Source organism: Ammospiza caudacuta, chromosome 7 (assembly GCF_027887145.1).
Source record: "Ammospiza caudacuta isolate bAmmCau1 chromosome 7, bAmmCau1.pri, whole genome shotgun sequence".
NCBI lineage: Eukaryota > Metazoa > Chordata > Aves > Passeriformes > Passerellidae > Ammospiza > Ammospiza caudacuta.
In genome coordinates this window covers 3906721-3927704 of record NC_080599.1, presented here as the reverse complement: position 1 = coordinate 3927704, position 20984 = coordinate 3906721, and the positions used below count along the sequence as shown (strand labels likewise).

General features: G+C 45.4%; 1 protein-coding gene across 1 annotated transcript; it reads left to right on the top strand.

Annotated features, from left to right (window-relative positions):
• Positions 1-10160: 10160 nt before the first annotated feature.
• LOC131560199 (zinc finger protein 3-like) lies at positions 10161-10665 on the top strand. Its single transcript, XM_058808867.1, is given in 2 exon segments — positions 10161-10207; positions 10209-10665. Coding segments are annotated over 2 exon segments (504 nt in total).
• Positions 10666-20984: the final 10319 nt, after the last annotated feature.

Here is a 20984-nt window from a genome sequence, read left to right as displayed (position 1 = left end):
TCAGGTAATAGAGGCAAAGGCTTTGTTAACTGGAACTTTGGCCCAGAAGGCAGAGGTGATTGGACTCACCAGAGCCCTGTATTTGAGCAAGGACAAAAGGGTTAATATCTGGACAGATTCTAAATATGCCTTTGGTGTGGTTCATGTACATGGGGCGTTATGGAAGGAAAGGCGGCTTTTGAATTCACAGGGAACCAACATCAAGCACCGGGAAGAAGTGCTACAGCTACTGGATGCGGTACACAGTCCCAAAGCAGTTGCAGTAATGCATGTTAGAGGACATCAGACTGCGGAAGGAGATGTTTACAGAGGAAATCGATTTGCTGATGTTACAGCATGGCAAGTGGCACGGGAAGTATGGACTCAAATGGCATTGGTACCGGTAAGAACAAATCCGGCTACCCCATACCTGAATCAGGAGCCCAAATATTCAATAGAAGATGGAAAACTAATAAACTTGCTAGGGGCACAGAGGAATCAACTTGGGTGGTACGTTACACCAATGGGACAAATAGTGGTACCTACCCGCATAATGAAATTTATTTTGGAATCAGAACATAATAAATGTCATTGGGGGGCAGAAATATTGGTAAAATTTTTGAAGAATGAGATAATCTCTAATCTGATGTTAACAATGGCAAAAAGAGTTAATGCAATGTGTCCAGTATGTTTGAAAAATAATCCAGTAGTTAGGAGACAAATACAAATGGGAAAGTTGCAAGTCGGGCCACAACCAGGAGATTACTGGCAAGTTGATTTTTCTGAATTGCCTAGGGCACAGGGATACAGATACTTGTTAGTGTATGTATGTACATTCTCAGGGTGGCCGGAAGCTTTTCCATGTAGAACTAATCAGGCTAAGGAGGTGGTAAAAACCTTGTTAAAAGAAATAATACCAAGATTTGGAGTACCTTTAGGATTGTCATCAGATAGGGGTCCACATTTTATAGCCGGGGTAGTGCAGGAATTAGCACGAATGTTAGATATAACCTGGAATTTGCATACCCCCTGGAGACCTCAGTCTAGTGGGCAGGTGGAAAGGATGAATCAAACCCTGAAAGGACAAATCAAAAAGATTTGCCAGGAAGCTAAACTGCACTGGCCTCAAGCTTTGCCTTTGGCCCTACTCAGGATTCGAATTAAACCAAGGGAAAAGGTAGGCGTAAGTCCATATGAGATATTATATGGCAAACCATATCATGCAACTGTATTAAAAGGGGAGGTACATGTGAGTGGGGACCAGGCGATAGCAGAGTATGCTATGTCACTTAATAAGATCTTGAATTCTTTAAGAAATACGTTACAGTGGAATAGACCGCTCACACTGGAGAATTCTGTGCATGACATTCAGCCTGGGGACCAGGTGTACGTCAAGAAGTAGATCACGGATCTGCTACGGGAATCATGGAGCGGACCCCACCAGGTGATGATGACGACCTACACGGCGGTGAAGGTCCAGGGGATGGATGCTTGGATCCATTACACCAGGGTAAAGAAGGCACCGTTCCAGTGGGAAACCCAGATAGTGTCTCCAACCTGGATGATCTTCCGCGCAAAGCCGCCTTCTTAATTATATTACTGCTAGTGATCATGAGACTAGTACCCGTTCAAGGGTCTACTCTTGTACAGGTTGAAGAAACAAAGGTTACAGTCATGGAAGGGATGGATGTTCAATTAACTTGTGTTATCTTTGACAGCCAGAAAGTTGAGGCCGGTGAAGTTATTGCAATATGGCAACGGGGGGCTGAAAGAAGCCGAGGCAAGATAGGAGTCGGTTGGGATCAGGATAAACAACACGGAAACACGGTACTGAATCTTACCAAGGTAACCACAAATGATACGGGAGAATATACAGGTTTGGTCAAAATACGGGATAGTTTTGATTACAAAAGAGTATGAGGGTTTTGCCATGGACAGGGGATCGTGCTGAAAACATAAAGGTTAATCCAGTATCAATTGCAGTGGACATGTGGGATGGGCCACCTCTCAGAATAAATTGTTCCTTCCTAGTAAGATCAAGATATCAAAGGAACCTTTGGGTCAAATGGTGGAAGCAAAATAGGGAACTGACCTGGGACAGAATAGAGGACGGGACCAATTGGTGGGGGAAGGAAGGCAAAGGTTGTGGGTGGTCGAGTGTCACTAATCCTAGAATAGGAAATGCATGGTGGAGGCATGACAGAATGATGTTATCCTTACAGAGACACGGTAGAAGGCGTAGACGGGAGGTTAATGATACAATAGAACAAAATACTGAGCAGGAAAATTTAGTGGTAGGATTAATCAGAGATTTTGGGATCATGCAGAATGTGACTAAAATAACAGCTTGCCTGCCGTTACCACAGGCTGCAGGTGAACCAATTCCCTGGGGAATAATACCAGTAACCAAAATGCCTGAAACATTCAAGAATGTTTCATGGTCCTGCCAGTCAGTTCCTAAACCAGTAGATGTATGGAGGGATTTGTGTATGACCACTCGGGCTATGACTAAAGAGGAATGTGAAAAGAAATCCAATCATTATGGTTGGATTCAAAATACCAGGAGGTGTTTAATTGCAACCCCAATAGATGAGCCATGCAATACAGTACGAATAAGAACGAAATCCCAACAAAACGAGATGAGTTGTCAGAATGTCACACAGAATTTTGACACCTGGAATAGTTGGAAGACATTATGGGGACCTAGTGTTTTGGAACACTATAATTACCTTGGGGAAGTACAATGGTGCATCCAATGGTCAGGAGTAAAGAATCAGTCACATTGTAGGGCCCTTATCATGTCTACATCTTCCCGAGAGTTCAGACCGCAGAAAGAGGATTGGAATTGTACTGAGGTTTTTACATGTGATACACTGGAAAACCGAATCAGATTGGTACCGGTGAAAATGGCAATTAAGTGGGGATGCGAGTGTAGGGGGTATGATCACACGGTTAGCAGAGAGTTCATGGATGGACCTATAGATTGCAGATATACTACTGTGCATAGCCCTGGAAAATCTAGTCTGGGTGTTGGGACACGGACAGTGGACCACACATTTACCTCTAGATGGATCAGTAACACAAATCACCCTAGGGGTTCCCACATTGTGTCCATACGGGAAACAGAATAGATTGATCCAAACGAAAGGACTCAGAAAGAGGGAAGAATCCCTAGAGGAGCAGTGGCATGAACCTGGCTCAGGAGTGCAATTTGGACGGATATTAGAGTCATTATTCCCTCCAGTAGCGACATATCGAAATAGAGAAATGCTCAACAATTTGTCAAGACAGACAAAAAGGTGGGCAGCAGCTACTAAGAAGGAATTTAAAGATCTAAATTTGCAATTGCAAGCTACATCAAGAATGACCCTACAAAACAGAATGGCATTGGATTTGCTACTGTTAAAGGAACATGGAGTTTGTGGTTACCTGAGTAGGAGAATAGATCATTGCTGTGTACACATTCCAAATGTTACACTTGAAGTTGAGAAAGATATTTCTCAACTGGCAGAAGTGGAAACAAAAACCAAGGAAATTGAAAAGGAAGCACAGCATAACTGGATAGGAGCAGTATTTGATTCTTTGGGGCTTCATCTGTCTGGCTGGAGTACCTCTGCTATACAGTATGTACTAATGTTTTTAGTATTTTTAGTGACTATATGGATTGTATATAGATGCCTCTTAGGTGTGATCGAAAAGGAAAAGAAGCGATCTCTCCGGTTGCTGAAGGTGATGACCCGCGGGCGGCAGAATGAAGAACACTCCCCAGCTTGTTATGAAGATGTTACTGTTGATTGAGCATCCTTGCAGCAGGACTGAAAGATGCTCAAAAGGGAGAAAATGTTGGAAAAGAAATGAAATTTAGCAAAATGTTTAATTATAGTGAGTTGTGTGTGAACTGGTTTGTTAAAAAGTAGTTTTGTAGCCGTTGAAAGTGTGTTGGGTTTTGTGTGTAACCTAGCAGGTAGTCTTAGAGATTTAATAAATATTTAAACTAGTGCAGGAAAGTAAGAATGCTAACCTGTCTGGAGGCAGCATACAATGCTCTTAGAATAAGATAAGCAGAAGATTAATGATCTTGTTTGTGAACCAAGGAATGTATCACAAGGGGTCTGTGACTAGGCAAGGGGAACGGGGAACTGTTTCTTGGAGACTTTGTTGTGAATCGCATGTATAAGAGGGAAGCACCCATACGTGAAATTGGGGGCTTGGACTTTGGGACGTTAGTCCCCCAGCTCCCCAGGCCCTTAATAAAGCACCCACAAAACTTATCCGAGTTTTGTGTCATTTATCAATCAGGCAACAAGGTTAGTACAGCTATTCGTTGTAGCATTCTACAGTTCCAAATTAACAATGTTATAGATAATCCTAAACTTATCACAACTAATATTAGTAAAACTAAAATGGGGTGGCACAACTTATTAATAATTCCATTTGCAGTTGGTGACCACCCAAAGATCACATCCCACCAGTGATGATCCATATTTTGTTTTATTCTTTGTAGAACCTGGTTGTCTCCTTTGTATCGTGTTGGATAGTAATTAATGTTTTCTTTCCACTTTCTTGGATTTCTTTCAAGACTTCCAATAGGTCTTGGTGCTTAATTAATTGTTTTACCAATGTAAGGTTGATCCCAATAGGGGTAGGTGGTAGTCTGTGATACATTGTGTAATTGGCTTTAATCAGCTGGTGGGATGTTACTGGTACCAAATACGAAAAATCACACCCAATAATCTTAACAAAATTACAAATACAGAGGTTAGAATGGTTTCTACTAGACAGAATAACATCATTGCTATCAATTTGTACAGCAGCACAAGCAGTTCTCAAGCATACACCCTTTTCCAGTATATACGAGCACAGTTTCCTGGTCAATGACTGGATGAATTTCAAAGTGGCAAATACTCTGTTCAGTGTCCAAACACACATCTTGGGCATTACGTATGGTAAGCACAAAGGCAGTGGCCATATTAGAAACAGGATCATAGGTGAAATTCACCATAGTCCACCAGGATTGAAACTTCCTTTCAATATCAATTGCATTATCCCACACAATTTCTTGAATTTCAGCTGGAAAATTACCTTCACCCCCTTCCCGTATGATCAGAGCTGCTGTTTCCTGCACCCATAACTGTGCTTGTATACAACTGAAAGCTAAAGACAGATTATCTTGAACTATACTAAGTGCTTCTACTATTAACTTGTGGTCTTGGTCCCTGGCCGCTTCCCACTTTGGCAGTACTTTTGAAATCTGTCACTGGCTAGTTCCTAATGCCAATAGAGATTACTATAAAGGCTGCTTCAATTTTGTTAGGCTACCTGCTGCAGTGGCCAGTTTATTCATCAGTATTTCTGAATCAATTCCATTTAAAACTCCTAATCTTGTCCCTAATATGCCAGTTAGATGTTTGTTATGGGGAACAGGAACTGCTTTCTGTCCATGACCATCCCTCCCTGCCAGAGGGATGTGCTGGGCTCACACTACAAATTCAGACACACTTCACAAGTGTATCTGACAGAGGTTTAGGTCATACTTGAAGCAGATATTTGTTCTGAAATGTAGAGACCTCAGGGAATCTAAACTCTCCTTCCCCCTCCAAAGCACCTGATTTCCCAGATGTGTGGCAAGCAGGAATGTCTCTCCTGGTCTACAAAACCTCACCCACCTTGCCCCTAGCTTCAGGTCCAAGCCTCAAGTAAATAATGAAGGGGAAATCTGAGAGAAGAGCCTAAATTCATTTCAGTGCCTCAGAAAAAACTGGGATCAAGTTTCTGCTACTTGAAACACTCAGCACAAAAGTGATGCTCAAAATCCTACAGACTGCTGCTGAGCTCTGAGGGGGGGTCTCTCTCTCTACCTCTTTTAAGCAGAATCCAACTGCTTCAGACTGGGACAATCACTGATCCAAATCTCAGTAGGAAAAGGGATAGCTATAAATAAAGAAAATCACCTTCCTTGCTTGCGTTAATTCACCACCTGCAGTTCAGCACCCTTTACCAGCCATTGCCTGAGTTTTCAGCCAACCAGCTTGGAAAATGACCTAAGGAAACTGATTTCCTGGTGTTCCTGGTTTTAGGCACCAGGAGAGCTGGCTCCTTCCTTTCTTGTTCTGCTCCTGAGATATGCCTGTTTTTGTAACCATGTTGTCCGGCCCTCAAAGGAAGTTTTTAGGAAGGAGGAGCAGGCTGGTTGGATTTTTGAGATGTTAATTTGCATTATCAACTCCACACATTTGAGAGACCATTCTGGATTGAATAATAGCTGTTGTTCAGTCACATTCTTTACTACGTTAGGTTCAAGTTTGGAGTTTGGGTAGAGTCTGAACTAGTATGGGGTGTATAAGGCCCTGCTGTGGTAAAAAGTACAGTGTCCACTTTGAATTCAAATGAAAGTCTGATAGCAATTTGAGCTCAAAGGCAGGTCATTTCTACAGGCTGTATCAAGGTGAAATTACACCAACAGTCTGATTCACTTAGGTTATCACAGACTTCCTGGTGTTCATATACACCAGGGGAGGTTCAGACACTAATTACATCTGGTCTCTCATAAGCCATCCTATTGATGACCCAGCACTTTACTTTGATTTCTTCTCCTCAGATTCCTTTAAGTGTTCACAGTTCCTGTTCCTGCTATTCTTGCTCCTCACATACCTGATTCTCATGGATTACTACAGTAGATATGATTAAATCTTTTATTTCAGAAGGTTTTCCCATGGATCCAGTATACTGATTAAATGCCAGGGACCAAGGCCATTCAGCATTGCTTTGGGTAGAGGTACTCTCTAGTCCTAAAACTTCAGTTATAATTCCATACAAAACAATCCTGTAAACTAAAGTATGAACTACCCCCGACCGCAATATACTCATTTTGCCCGAGTAAGTTTTAGTCTCAGGTCATTGTCTCCTGGTGTCACTCCTGAAGGGGCTTCTGGGCCTTCTTCACCCAAGAGTGATGGATCCAGGCATTCTGCTCCTTGATTTTGATTGCAGTGAAGGTGGTGAGAAGTACTCGCAGTGGTCTCTCCCACTGTGGTTCCGAAGTCTCCTCTGTAAGAGACTTAGCATATACATCATCCCCAGGCTATCTAACTCCCTGCTCCAGATGGCTACTAATCTGTTGCACTATTTTGGAAATGAAATGTGATTCTTTATCTGATGATATTGTGGCTGGAACTCTGAAGTGTGGTATTATTTCTTGTAAAAATAATCTGGTCACCTCTTGAGCTTTGACAGTTCTGGTGGGGAATGTTTCTGGCCTCAAGGAAAATGTATCTATCAATGCCAGTAAATACTGATACCCCCCTTTCCTTGGGAGTTCTGAAAAGTTGATTTGCCACTGCTGTACAGGCCCATGGCCTCTCCCAATCTGACCGAGTTTTGGCCCGGGGGGGTATTTTGGGGTTAGTCTGGAGGCAAGGATCACATTATCAGCTCACCTGAGTGATAGTGGCATATAAATTCCTTACAACGATACAACGATTCTTTCAATCAGATGTGTGTTCTAGAAAGCCTGTGGAAATTACTGCTTCAAAGTCAACACTTCATTTCAATGCACTCTGTATCACTCGCAGCCTTGGTCATTTTGAGAAAGAAGCCACACTCTATAAAAGGCTTTTAAGTGGTTAGGCCCTAGTGTGTTTTCTAGTGCCCTTCCTTCACTAGTAACCACGAAAATAGGAAGGGATTACTAGCTCTCTTTCAATGGTAGCCCACCCCTTGCAGTTGTCCCCGTGAGGGGACAGAGACCCCTGAGCATCCCTGGGCTGAGAGGAACAGAGACTGCCCCGAGCACCCCCTGGCACAGGGTATGAGAGGGAGGGAGACCCCCCAGGCATTCCCTGGGGTGAGAACGATGGAGACCCCCTGGGGAATGGCCTTGGGTGACAGGGACAGGGACACCCCCTGAGGAATGGCCTGGGGTGACAGGGACAGGAAAAACCCCCCCAAACCCCTCCCAAGCATCCCCCAGGGTGAGAGGCACAGAGACCCCTTGAGCATCCCCTGGGCACTGGACAAAATAATTTGGCAGAAATCAAATTTGACTCTGCATAAATCACTTTGATGAATATTTGATTTGCCCACAAGTCACATGTGATGAAAATGCAAACAAATCCCAAACATTAATAAACTGACAGTACACGCAATTTTTTGGCAATTCCAAGTTCCACTGGTTCCTGCACAGCTCCAGCTCAGCTGCTAGCACATTCTGATAAAAGTGTATATTCAGCCCAATACAGATATTAAAAGGAAAGGAAACCCTTTGTAGCTGTCACAAAGGAGGCGGGGATGAAGAAAGTAATGATTCTTACATTTCGCAAAGCACTCAAGCCTGGGAATTCAGTAGTTATTTGGGAATTTTGCTACTTCAGCTGGGCTTCTTGTAGGACTTTTAGCAGCCTTGTGTTCCTCACTGTGGGGTAAATGAACCTTGTCAGTCTCGCTGGTATCATTTGCTCCCTTTCCTCCTGTGATTTTAAAAATCATTTCAAGGAAGGACAACAAAATATTTTCTTTACACTCCGGACCCACAAAGGCAATTTTCCTCATCAGTCGTCTCATAAGTCACTCAGAGGAAGCTGCAGCCCAGTTTCCAAGAGTTCCTCCAGAGAGAACCACAACCTCCTCAGAGGAGGAAACCATGCTCTTGTCAAAGGCACTTGGGGTCAGAGAACAATGCCTAAACTCACTGTGCCAAAATAATTTTACAGTCTGGTTAGTCTATTAAGAAAAGTGTTAGAGAGATTCCTCTGCCCCAATTAACGTCATAATGAGACCAAACCCAAAATGGATTTTATTTAACAGTAAATGGGATAGAAAAGGGGGGACAGGAAAGGAATGACAGGAAAAAGAGCCCTCCCCTGCAGCAGGGTAAGTGTGACATTATCCCCTGTGTGCCTGGCCTTCCCGGGGTGGGCGTTTTACACCTTAGCCAGTTTGGGTGAAGGGGGGCGGTGTTCACCCCCTGAGCAGGGATTACCCCACTGTTTCAGGTAGCAATGCAAGATGTAACCAAATGCATGTTTTCAATCCCCATCTTCATCAACTGCTATAAACAGGTGGGGCAGTGTTCTTTATCTCTTCCATGACTCAGCCCTGATAACACCCTCCAGGGGAGATATCTTCTGTGAATGGGCCATTGAGAGTCACTGAAGGACTGATAAAATTCCATCATCCCATTGTGGGATGCTCCGCCCAGGGGGAGGATCCAAGCATTCCTGCATGGATATAAGCTGAGACTTGCTGTACCAGGAGCAGTTTGCCTACTGGATTCCCAGAGGACAAGAGCTCCATAACCACCAGTGGACCTTCAGAGGAAGACCAGACCCTTCTACAGGATCACTGCTCTGACAGAATCACCTTCATCACTCTAACAGGACTGCAGCCAACATTTAATGGGACGGCTGCCATCACCCTGACCAACAGGGTGTCAGGTAATATCCCGACTGTGTCAGTTTAAGGCAGTCTTTCTGTATCATTGCCTTGATCTTCATTTTGTTATTTAATTGCAATTCTGGTTTAGACGTTCCCCAGGTTTGCCTTCAAACCAGTACAAAACTCAATGTGCTCATCCCTTGTTATTCTCCCAAAAAAGGATTTCCCATTCCCAAACCATTTCCAGATGGAAAAGGAGGCTGTGAGGAACAGGAAGGAGCCCTGGGACACCCAGGCAGGTGAGGAGGAAGTCACTGCCCCTTTCCCCCTCTCTCCTGCCCCATCTCCCAGCCCAGCATGGCCCCCAGCTGCAGGACAACCCTGCTGCCAACCCTGTCCTGATGGGGATGCTCTGGGGGGATCTCCTTCTTCTTCCCTGTGGCACGGAGGCAAATCCCATCCTCTCCTTGTCTTTCCTCCCCCAGACAAGAAGCTGAGGATGGAGACCAGGGAGAACAAATCCCCACAGAAGAACCTCGTGGAAGAGGACGTTATGAGTGACTCCAGGGCACAGGAATCCAACGGGGAGGAAAATCCCCAAAGATCCCACAGAAAGAGGGGCTGCAAACCCAGCCCAGTGTGCTCTGAGGAGGAATGACCCAGTCTGAGCCAGGAAGGTGGACAGAGCTTCAGCCAGAGCTCAGAGCTCAGAGGTGGTCCATGAGCAGCTTCATGATGGGGAGAATCCCCACAAGTGCTTGGAGTGTGGGAAGAGCTTCAGGCAGAGCAGCACCCTGATCAGCCACCAGATGGTCCACACCGGGGAATGGGCCTATGAGTGTGGGGAATGTGGGAAGGTCAGAACTCTTGAGACACCAATGCATCCACACTGGGGAGAGGCCCTACGAGTGTCCCCAGTGTCAGAAGAGGTTTCAGACCAGCTCCAGTCTCCTCCAGCACCAGCAGATTCACACAGATCAGAGGCCCTTCCGCTGCTCTGAGTGTGGGAAGGGCTTTAACTGCAACTCCAACCTTGTTAGGCCCTGGCGCATCCACACTGGGGAGAGGGCCTACAAGTGCCCAACCTGTGGGAAGAGGTTTCAGAGCAGCTCCAATCTCCTCCTGCATGAGCGGATTCACACGGATGAGAGGCCCTTCTGCTGCCCTGAGTGCGGGAAGGGCTTCAAGCAAAACTCCCACCTCATCACCCACCAATACATCCACACCGGGGAGAGGCCTTACAAGTGTCTCCAGTGTGGGAAGAGGTTCACCCATAGCTCTCACATGACAAGACACCAACGGAGGCACCACTAAGGGAAGCTCTGCGAGTGCCCCAGCTGCAGGGGGAGCTTCATGCACTGCTCCAGCTTCATCGCCCATGGAGATCTAACGTTGGGAAGAGCGTGTCTGATCCATGTTCCCTATGATCCATGCTGGGAAGACAACTGCCCCAATACCTTCCCCTGTCAATGACATGGTGTAGAACTGAAGAACATGAGGCTCTGGCCATGGCCCTTTCATTATATTCACTCTCACCTCAGGTCATTGCCAGGGGCAGGAAAAGGACTCTCTCTCTCTCCCTGAGAAGAAGGGTGTCCTTTCCAGGTGGGAGAAATATGTTGCTGGGAAGAGCCAGGCAGTTGTGTTTTAGTTTTCCCTGTAAACAGTTTTATTCATCCCTTCTGTGATGAATAGTTTTTCTGTTCCATTTGTTCCTTATCTCGTTGCTGTTCCCAAAAAATTGTTCTTATCCCAGCCCACGATCTTTGCCTTTTGTGCTTTCCATGAGAGGTGGGAGGGCAGTGAGGGCAGCTTGGTTTTAGCAGGGGCAGGAAATTGGGGAATCCCATTCCTGAAGCCCAGCCCGTGGAAACTGAGCATCGCAGCTGGTCCCAGCCCTGGTGGTGATGACAACAGCCTTGGGAGCGGGTCCCTGGCTGGGCCTTAGGGAACCTCTTCCCTCTGGTGCCCACGGACAGAAGTGGAGGGAACGGCTGCAGCTGAGTCGGGGCAGGCTCAGGTTGGATGTCAGGAAAAGGTTTTTGCCCAGAGGCTGCTGGGGCCCTGCCCAGGCTCCCCAGGGAAGGGTCCCAGCTCCAGGGCTCTCTGAGCTCCAGCAGTGTTTGGACAGCGCTGCCAGGCCCAGGCTGGCATTGTTGGGGTGTCCTGTGCAGGGCCAGCAGTTGGACTGGAGGATCCTGATGGGTCCCTCCCAGCTCACCCAATTCTGTGGTTCTGGGATCCCATGAGCCTGGGGATGGGGCTGCCAATGGTTGCCATGGCAACGGGCTGTGGCTGCAGGCCTGAGCTGGTATCCATGGAAACCACGTCTGGCATGGGGTCTCCATGGAGCTGCCAAGGGACTGGCCATAGCAACAGGGGCCTGGTGATGGTTGCCATGAAACTGACCATAGCAACAGGGGGTTTGTGATGGTTGCCTTGGGAACTGACCATAGCAACAGGGCCCTGGTAATGGTTGCCATGGATACTGACCACAGCAACAGGGGGCTGGTGATGGTTGTCTCCTAAGGATCAGATTTGTCACAGGCCCTCAGAGGGGTTCCATGGGGGCTTTCCAGGAGTCTCCAGGCTGTTCCAGAGCTGGAATGTCACTGGCAGAATCTGGGGCTCCATGGAGACCTCCCAGGGCTTTCTGAGGATGGTAAAGAGCTGTGGGGTCAGAGGCAGTCACAGCCATTCCATGGTGACATCCCAGGGGACCTTGGGCTGCAAAGGCAGTGAACTGCCACAAGTACTTATGGGAGCTCCACGGTGACATCCCAGGAGTCCCAAGGCTGCCAAAGAGCCGGGATGTCCCAGACACTCACAGGGGTTCTTGTCATGGGCACAAAGGGAGCTTCAGGCAAAAACTTTATTTCTTTATTCGAGAAACTCCTCCTGATACATGAGGTGCAGATATCACACCAAACAGCCACCATGGATCCTCAAACTCATGCAGGGCCCCTAGACTTCTAAAATTCCTTCTAAGAGAGGAGACTGGGAACGGCTGTATCCAATCCCAGCCCCAGTCTTTGTCAAAGGTGTAAAAGATTGGACATTGGAATTGAATTTAATGCTATTTGTCCCACAGGATTAATCATAGAATACCCAATAAATTTCTGTAAATACAGCTCTGATTTTTTCTGATCATGATTAGACAGAGTGGTTCATTTACACCACAGAGTAAATGAAAAAAATTAGTTATTGCTGCAGTCTTAGGTGGTCTGGATACAATCTTCCCGGAGAGTGTCTTGTGCCAATGGGTAGGAACCATGAGAGCACCAGCACACAGACACAAACACAGACACACACACACAAACACACACACACACACACACACACACACACTGAAAGTGTCCAGAGGCCAAAGAGAAAGAATTGCCCAGGGTATAAATGGAGCCAAAGAGGGTGTAATGGAGAGCACCAGGGATCCAGTGGTCTGAGGGCTCAGGGGTGGTACACTGGTAAGGGACCAGTAGGGAATGCCAGGGTAGATGGACAGGGTTACACACCAATGGGAAGGGAGAACTCACCAGAACATGAACATGTAAGTGTAAAAGGGGTAGAGAAGGCCAATGGAGAGGACAGAACTGAGACAAATGAACATAGTGCTGCAGAACACCATGGGGAAGTCTCTTTTCTCACCCTGAGCTGTGAGGAGTGCCTGGAGCCTGTGGTGTGTCTTTCCAGGGCACTGCTACTGCCTTTTCCCTGGTAGGCTCACAGGTTTGCACAGTTGTGCAGTGTCACAATGATCTCCTTGGTTCTGCAGCCCTGCTGTGGCTGCTGCGTAACAATGGACCTGTGATACCGTGAGGCTCCATAGTGTCACCATGGTCCCTTTGGTTCCACAAGGCCCTGCTGGGACGTGATGGACCCTTGGTTGCATGAGGTGCCTGGGCTCCCACAGCCCCTCACAGACCCCTATGGCCTCTCAGAGTTCCCCATGGCCCATCATGGCCTCTCAAGGCCCTTAATGGTGCCTCATGACTGATGGCCCCTCAGAGCCCCTCATGGTCCCTCACAGCCCAAGGCGCAGGGCTCCTCTAAAAGGAGAAGGGGTCGGGCCCTGCTTGTTCTTCTTTCATTTCAGTCCCTTCACAGCCATGAGTGCAGAAAGGCTGAAATGGAGCCTTTCCCCAGTGTTTCCCTCGGGGTTAACTGCGGGCTAAAGCTGTGTGCTGGCGCTGGCTTCAGCGCCACCATCCCTGCAGCCGCCAGGCCTTTGCTGTCCCTCCGTGTCCGTTCCCTGTCCCCGAGTCCTGCCCGGCTCTGGCAGCAGCAGCAGCCGCAGGGCAGGGGGCGCCGGCCCGGCCCAGCCGGGGCTCCCGGCCAGGAGCAGCAGTAGCGCCGGCCCCTTCCCGCCTGCTCCTGCCTCAGCTCCCAAGGGCTTTTCCAGCTCAGTTCTGGAGCAGAGCAACCAGCACCCACACACAGCCCTGACTGCTCAGGACCTGCCTGTGCTGCCCTGAGCCAGCCCTCAGAGGAAGAAAGGATCGGGTTCCAGCGCTGTTTTCAGCTCTGTTTGACTCACCCTGAGGTGACAACAGCAGGAGGCTGGTGCCTTTGCCTTGGCAATTGGAGATCATGGCTGCTCTTGGCCCTCTTCTGCTTGCCACCTGAATTTTATCCATAAAACTGCAAGTGCCTCTTTCATTTGGTGCTACCCACGGTGCTTTCATGACAGTGAAATCAGTATTTTTGTCTCGGACATAAAGATCAGGAGATACTGGAATATCCACCAGCCCCTGAGCACTAAAGTGAGGGGAATTAAAGCCACACAGGCCACGTTTGCAGTGCTCCAACAGAGCCCTGTTGCTGGCACTGTTGAAATAGAATAAACTGACAGAGGCCATCAAAGAAATGGCCTCAGCAGTGTGGAATTAAATTAAAAAATCCTTTAGGAGAAACAGAAACCAGAACTTCTCGACTCACTTCATTGCTCCTTCCCAGCAGCAGGAAATGCAGATGCCCAGAGGTGTTTTGCACTGCTGCTGCCCCCAGTTTGAGCCCAGGCTCTGCCCAGTCCCAGCGGGAACCTGAGCCCAGCCCAGGGAGCTCAGTGCACGCGGGGCCAGGCCCAGAGCCCCGGGCACGGCCGCCCATTCTGGTGCAGCGGCGCAGACGGAATGTCCTGCAGCCCAAACCTCCTGCTCCTGCCACACAGCGCCAGCCTTCTCCCCCTCCTCCTCCTCTCCCAGCATGGCACAAATTCCAGCTTGGAGGAGGCTGCCCCAGAGAGGGCTTCAGCTCATGTTCCAGCCTGAATGTCCCTGCAGAGGAACAGGGCATCTTTCAGGCACTTGCACAAGCCCAGGCTTCTCACTTCATCAGGAATCTGGGATGCAGATGGCCTTGTTAAGAAAGCCAAAAGATGAGGGAATGGATTATAGATTACTGAAAAAAAAGTCATTCATCTTTCAGGCAAGGTTGCCAAGTCATTTCCTGCATTTCTTCTTTTCAGATTCTTCCATTTGGCTACTCTGGGAAGTCCAGCTTGTATTGGTGCTAATCATGAACTGATTGTGCTCTTGATTTATGCAGCAAGACACCAAATGTGGAATCATCTATATGGAACTGTTATGAATGATCTGTCAAAAGCCAAATTATAAAAAATGCGAAAAGATTTCTTTATCTTTTTCCGCGACTAAAATATGGTCTTCAAAACCACCACAGCCAAAGAGACAGTGTCGAGCCCGGGTTCGGTGCTGGATGAACCTGGATCCCACCTCTATTGCATCGGACCCTCCACCATTCACGAGAGCTGCTTCTTGTAGGGATGCTTTATATAGTTTATTATGCTTGAGCAAAGAAGTCCCAGTTTCTTTTGTAACTGCATATTCATAGTTGGTTCTTTCAGTGTGCAGAGCTGGACAATCGCCATTTCCTTGTTGATAGCCAGCACTGATCGGATTCAGGGAAGTCACGTATTCACAGGTATCTTTCTGGCGACTTTGGCTATCTTGATCGATGTTATCAACAGGGCAATGATCGCTCTCAGGGGTCTTCCGATGACTCAGGATAATGGTGATCATTGCGCTGGGTGTGTCTATTCTTGGGCTAAAGTTCCGATCGTTATCCAACCACCTTCAGGAATTTCGGAATTTGAATAGACTCCTGCCTCTCAGGCTGCTTGTGATCAGAGACTTGGTTGGATTTTGCAATCTTTATATGAAATACATGCTTTTATAGCATTAATTATTTCCCAACATATATTACAACACCACTACAATCTCACAGAAGAAGGCAATCATACAGATCAGTGTATGGTCAAATTGCCCCCTAATCCTCATAAAGTCCATCATCTACTCTGCATACGCTTACTTTGTATTTTTGTTTCTCAGTCATCACAGAACTGAGAGCTGCAAGAAAAAGAGAAAGAAATATGAACAGTCCTTGGGTAAGGAAAATACTGGACTGTCAGGAACTAAAAATAGTTGATAGCATCTGTATCAGGCAATTTGTTTTACTCTCTACCAGACCAGTGTCCATTTCAGGCATCCTGTTAGCATGACTTAGGATTTTGCAGCTAAATGCAATGGGCTGCAATTTGAGAGGCCTACAAGAAAAAGAAACTTATCAGACTTTTTTCCCCCCTGAGTGACAGGTGCATTACAAAATGAAAGGGCCTACAGACATTTAAAATTTTCTAATTTTAGAAAAATATAGTATTAGCATCAGATTCCAAGGGCATAGACATATAGGAGCAACAAGGAAATGCTCCCAGAAATGTTTTCTAGCCTGAAGAGGCAAGCTAGCCACAGGAACAAGAGAGAGCCACTTCTTTTAAAATGTGTGAATTACTGAATGCAAGAGCCATTGGCCCTTTCAGCTTCTGTTTTTAACAAAAAGTAAGCTATTAACTTGTGTTTATGAAGACTTTAGTTGGACTTCAATGTTTTTGGGATAGCTTCTGAGCAAAATACGAAGAAACTGCATTACATATTAGTAAATGCAGCATTTAGAATAACAACTAAATAGTCCTATCTCATAGTTAAATGTTCAGTTCTTCATGTGATCAAGTCCATGAAATGCAGTACCTAATCCAGTTAAATCCCACCTACAACTCAGATTTGCTTGTGTAACTGATATTTTCCACTCCACTCCCTATCCCTTCTCTCACCACAGTCCTCAAGCCCTCAGCCAGGCACCAACCAACTTCTCACCTCAACTGCTGTTAGCAATCACCAAGCACCTGTTGGTAATTACCTGAGCACCTGCCCCACCCACAGCAGCTGTAGGTCCCTGGCTGCTGGGAGAACAGGTCTGAAGTGCAGACCCCAACACCACTACCCCCCCACAAAAAAAAAGAAATTAAAACTTTTCTAAATAATTTGAGACTAGTAAAAGATCAGGACATGGAGGGACTTGTTTACCCCATTTAGGCCAATCAAGAAAAAGTTTATAGCCTTCTCTGGAAAGGGAAGACTGTGGGGGGTTTTTCTTGAAGGAGAAGCATGTTTTATCAGCCCAGTTTCCTTCCTCATTTGTTCCTGCTCCCCAGGAGGCCATTCACTAGGCATATATATGTAAATATCTATGTCTGAAAACACATCTACAGGAGTGCATGACTTACACTGGTGCAATTTAAAGCATAGTTTTTATTGTACAAAAATGCAAAAATCTGTTCTAGGAGAGGCACATCTTGTGGAGCTGTAAGGACCCTGCCAGCACATCTGCTACCAAAGCAACAACTCCTGCTCTGCAGTGGCTTGAGCGGGCTGAGATGGAAGTGTTTCTTCATCAATGCATAAATCACAACAAAGTAGTGGTGACAAGCCTTTTTTCCAAGTCTGACTGAAGGTTTGGGAAGCGGGTCTGCCGGCAGAGGGCACACAAAAGCATGACACGTTTGCCTACTGTGTGCCTACAATTTCTACACCATCATATCACTACTCGGTCACTGAGCAAGCTGACAGAGTATGACAGGTTATCCATCCTGCATAGAAAGTCACAGAGAGAAGAAGAGAGGAAGAAAACACAGAAGATGACAATGCAAAAGAAGTTGAAGAAATGTGGCAAGAATTAAGCATTAAGGGACAGAAATAAGAAGAGACCATACCCTTGAACTGTAAAGTCCTGTCAGGAAACTGCAAGTACTTGCATATTTGAGTTTGTTGCCCGATTGATAAATGACACAAAACTCGGATAAGTTTTGTGGGTGCTTTATTAAGGGCCCGGGGAACTGGGGGACTCACGTCCCAAAGTCCGAGCCCCCAAATTCACGTATGGGTGCTTCACTCTTATACATGCGATTCACAACAAAGTCTCCAAGAAACAGTTCCCCATTCCCCTTGCCTGGTCACAGACCCCTTGTGATACATTCCTTGGTTCACAAACAAGGTCATTAATCCTCTGCTTATCTTATTCTAAGAGCATTGTATGCTGCCTCTAGACAGGTTAGCATTCTTACCTTCTTGCACTAGTTTAATTATTTATTAAATCTCTAAGACTACCTGCTAGGTAACACACAAAACCCAACACACTTTCAACGGCTACAAAACTACTTTTTAACAAACCAGTTCACACACAACTCACTATAATTAAATATTTTGCTAAATTTCATTTCTTTTCCAACAAGTTCACCACCCAGACTTGCATGCTTCTCCACATTTTCATTATTTCAAAAATTTTGCTTCCTGGACAAGCCGCCAGGTCTCCAGTACCAGTCCTAGCTCCCTTCCAGCAGTTTGCATCTGAGCAGGGAGTTGAAAATAGATCAGGGCTTACCTTTTACGCTGTAAGCATTCAAGACAGCTAAAGAACTTTGAGGAAAAAGGCCATACTGAGTGCCCAGGACAAAGAGATCTTAAGAAATTGGAAGAAGGAAGTATTGATTGAAGGTCACAGTTATGTTGAGGTTTAGCCTTTCAAAGGTTTGTTGCTTTTCTACTGAAAACTGCAGGTGAGAAACCCTAGGCAGAAAAGGGAAGGAGAAGCTATGTAAACAAACCCATAGCTGTACACAAGGACAGAAGCAGATTTCTTCTTCACTCTTCTTCACCAGGCTGAAGAGAGTGGTTTTATTATTTGAAAAACAAAAGCCAAAGTACCCCAAGTCAAATATATATTGTCCCACTACATTTAGACATTACAACAATAAAAATGCTCTATAAAACTACTGCAGTAAATTAGTCAGTTAGGAACAATAAACAGGGCACATGTTAATAGTATCCATATCTATCTTTGGAAAGATGAGCAATTACAATCTGCATCCCAGCTCATGCTCAGTATTTACTACAATCTCAAATAACAATAAAGTCAAACATAACACATGACTGATGTTCCTACCTTCTCTTTCCAAACAGAGTTTTAAAAGATAGTTTATTACAAAATCAGTCTCAAGTATGTTCAAGGCCTTGGGAGCTCTCTAAGCTTTAATTAACAACAGAAAAAAAACTATATCTTTATAACAAAGTTATAAAGATCACAACTTTAACATCACACATATAGAATCCATTTTAATATTTCTGTAAAGCCAGTATTATAATTTTTATATAACAATCTTTTTGTAATATTGCTGAAAGAAGGCACACTTTTCTAAATACCTACTAACTTTGGTAACTGCTAAAGGTAATGCAGATTGAACTGTACTACTGCTTACTCACCTTTCTGTTGCACAGAAATCTTGGATACTTTAGTGGGTACATCTGTAGTTCTGACATTTTCTGAAATTAAAGTGAAAGGAGAAATGGGCTAAATTCAGGTACCTAAAGTTACGTATCAGCATTTGCACACGTAAATCAAATACACAAGGAAAACTTTTCTATGGGAAGAATGCCAGAGCAAATTAAAATATGTATTGATAAGAATAATCAACACAGTAGAAATGAATAGCATCTGCACCATAGGAGAGAGTGTATAAAATCACACTCTGCATCAAGAGAACATAATTCATATTTCTTCAAAGCCTTCTCCCTTTGCAAGCCCCTCTGCAAAGTGCAAGGGGCCTCAAGGACTGAAGGAAACACAGGAGTCAAATGGAGACACTTGCACCTGTCTCACTGGGGGCTCCTGGGGAAGCAGTTTCCTTGGGAATCAAGCCCCTCTCTGCCAAGGGCACTTCCCCAGATGTGTACATTTCATGGGCAACACCAACCCACCCTTAAGTGCATGGTGCGGAGGTTCAGGGACATCACAACATAACCAATATGATCCAGTGAAGCTAAATTTATTATTCCTAAAAAGACTCTATTTATAATAAATCTCTACTGTCCACATGTCTCTAGCTAATACATGATTGGTTAATCCAAGCTGTTCACACGTCTAAAATAGAATGCTGATTGGATCACCTAATTTTTCACGCATCTTGCTGGGGTTGTCTGGCCCACCCATGGCTCACCTTCCCAAGCTTACTGACAAACTTGCTGAGTTCTGATGACTCTTCTTCTTGTGTCTTTTTTGAGGATATACCAAGCCAAATTCTGAATATGTCCATAATTCATTCTTTGTGAAGGTGTTCATTGTCCATTAGTACAAGCAGGCTGGATTGTGCATCGGCTGAATATGGCCATTGTCTAGCAAAACCTCCTCCATTCTCTCTCTGAGCCAGCATTTGAGCCGGTTAAACAAAATCCTCCCTCTCACGCTGTAAAGAATGTGGAATTAGAGTCGGAATGTGACTCTGAACTAGAAGCAGCTCAGAAACTACAGTAGAAAAAAGTTATTCCAGAAGCTATTGTAGAAGAGACTTTTCTATCAAATTATATATAAGCTTTTCCTGTAGTAACTAATGCTCCAAGTAGAGTTTGAGAACTGTTGAAGTGAGGGGAGAACGACCATCCTTTGATGCATCGAACTCAGGTTTATTGATCGATCAGCCAGTTTAAATAATAGTGTTAATGAAATTCATGCATATTCCAAAATCCAGGTTCATGATAGGCTAACAGAGAAAACTCTAACCACTCCTTTTGTTTTACAATACCATTGATTGTTTACACAAAATAAAACCAGTGTTCCCACTGTGATATGAAAGGTTCCCAAACTTCCATATCTGTTCCCAGGGTGCCATCTTTTCCCAGAGAGGGTGTTTCGCTTGTTATGGGAAGACTGCCTGAGAACCTTATTGTTTATAAAGTGATGCCTGAGAGAGTCTAATTGTTTATAGAAATCAGGCTGGGAACTGCTTTTGGAACTGCTTCACAACTACCTTTTACTTTTCCCTCAATTGCATGGCTTCATGGCCTTTTTTTTAAGCCATGCCTGAACTAAACTCTCCACAGAGAACCTTTCAATTGGAAGATTTTAGAAAAATTGAGAGCTGGAATTTCACAATTTAGTTGAAAATCCCAACCTTCACAGTCACTTCTGCAGTTTATTTTTCCATCTAACACATTAATTCCAGCTGATGTGCATACCCTAATAAGACTTATAATGCCACCCCATCAGCAGGAGATGTTTCATAAAAGCTGGGAGGAAAAGTGTGCTCAAGAAGCAGCAAGACCTGGAGTGCAGGGTGATCCTCTGTATGGTTTAACAGCACAACAGTTACTTGGCAAGGGGCCCTGGGCTACTGCCACTGCCCAGGCTAGGAGCATTGATCAAGTCTTACAGATGAGCCATCAACTAGCATATAATGCTGTTCTTGCACTTCCAGATAAGTTACACACTAAGTCTTTTACACAAATTTACCA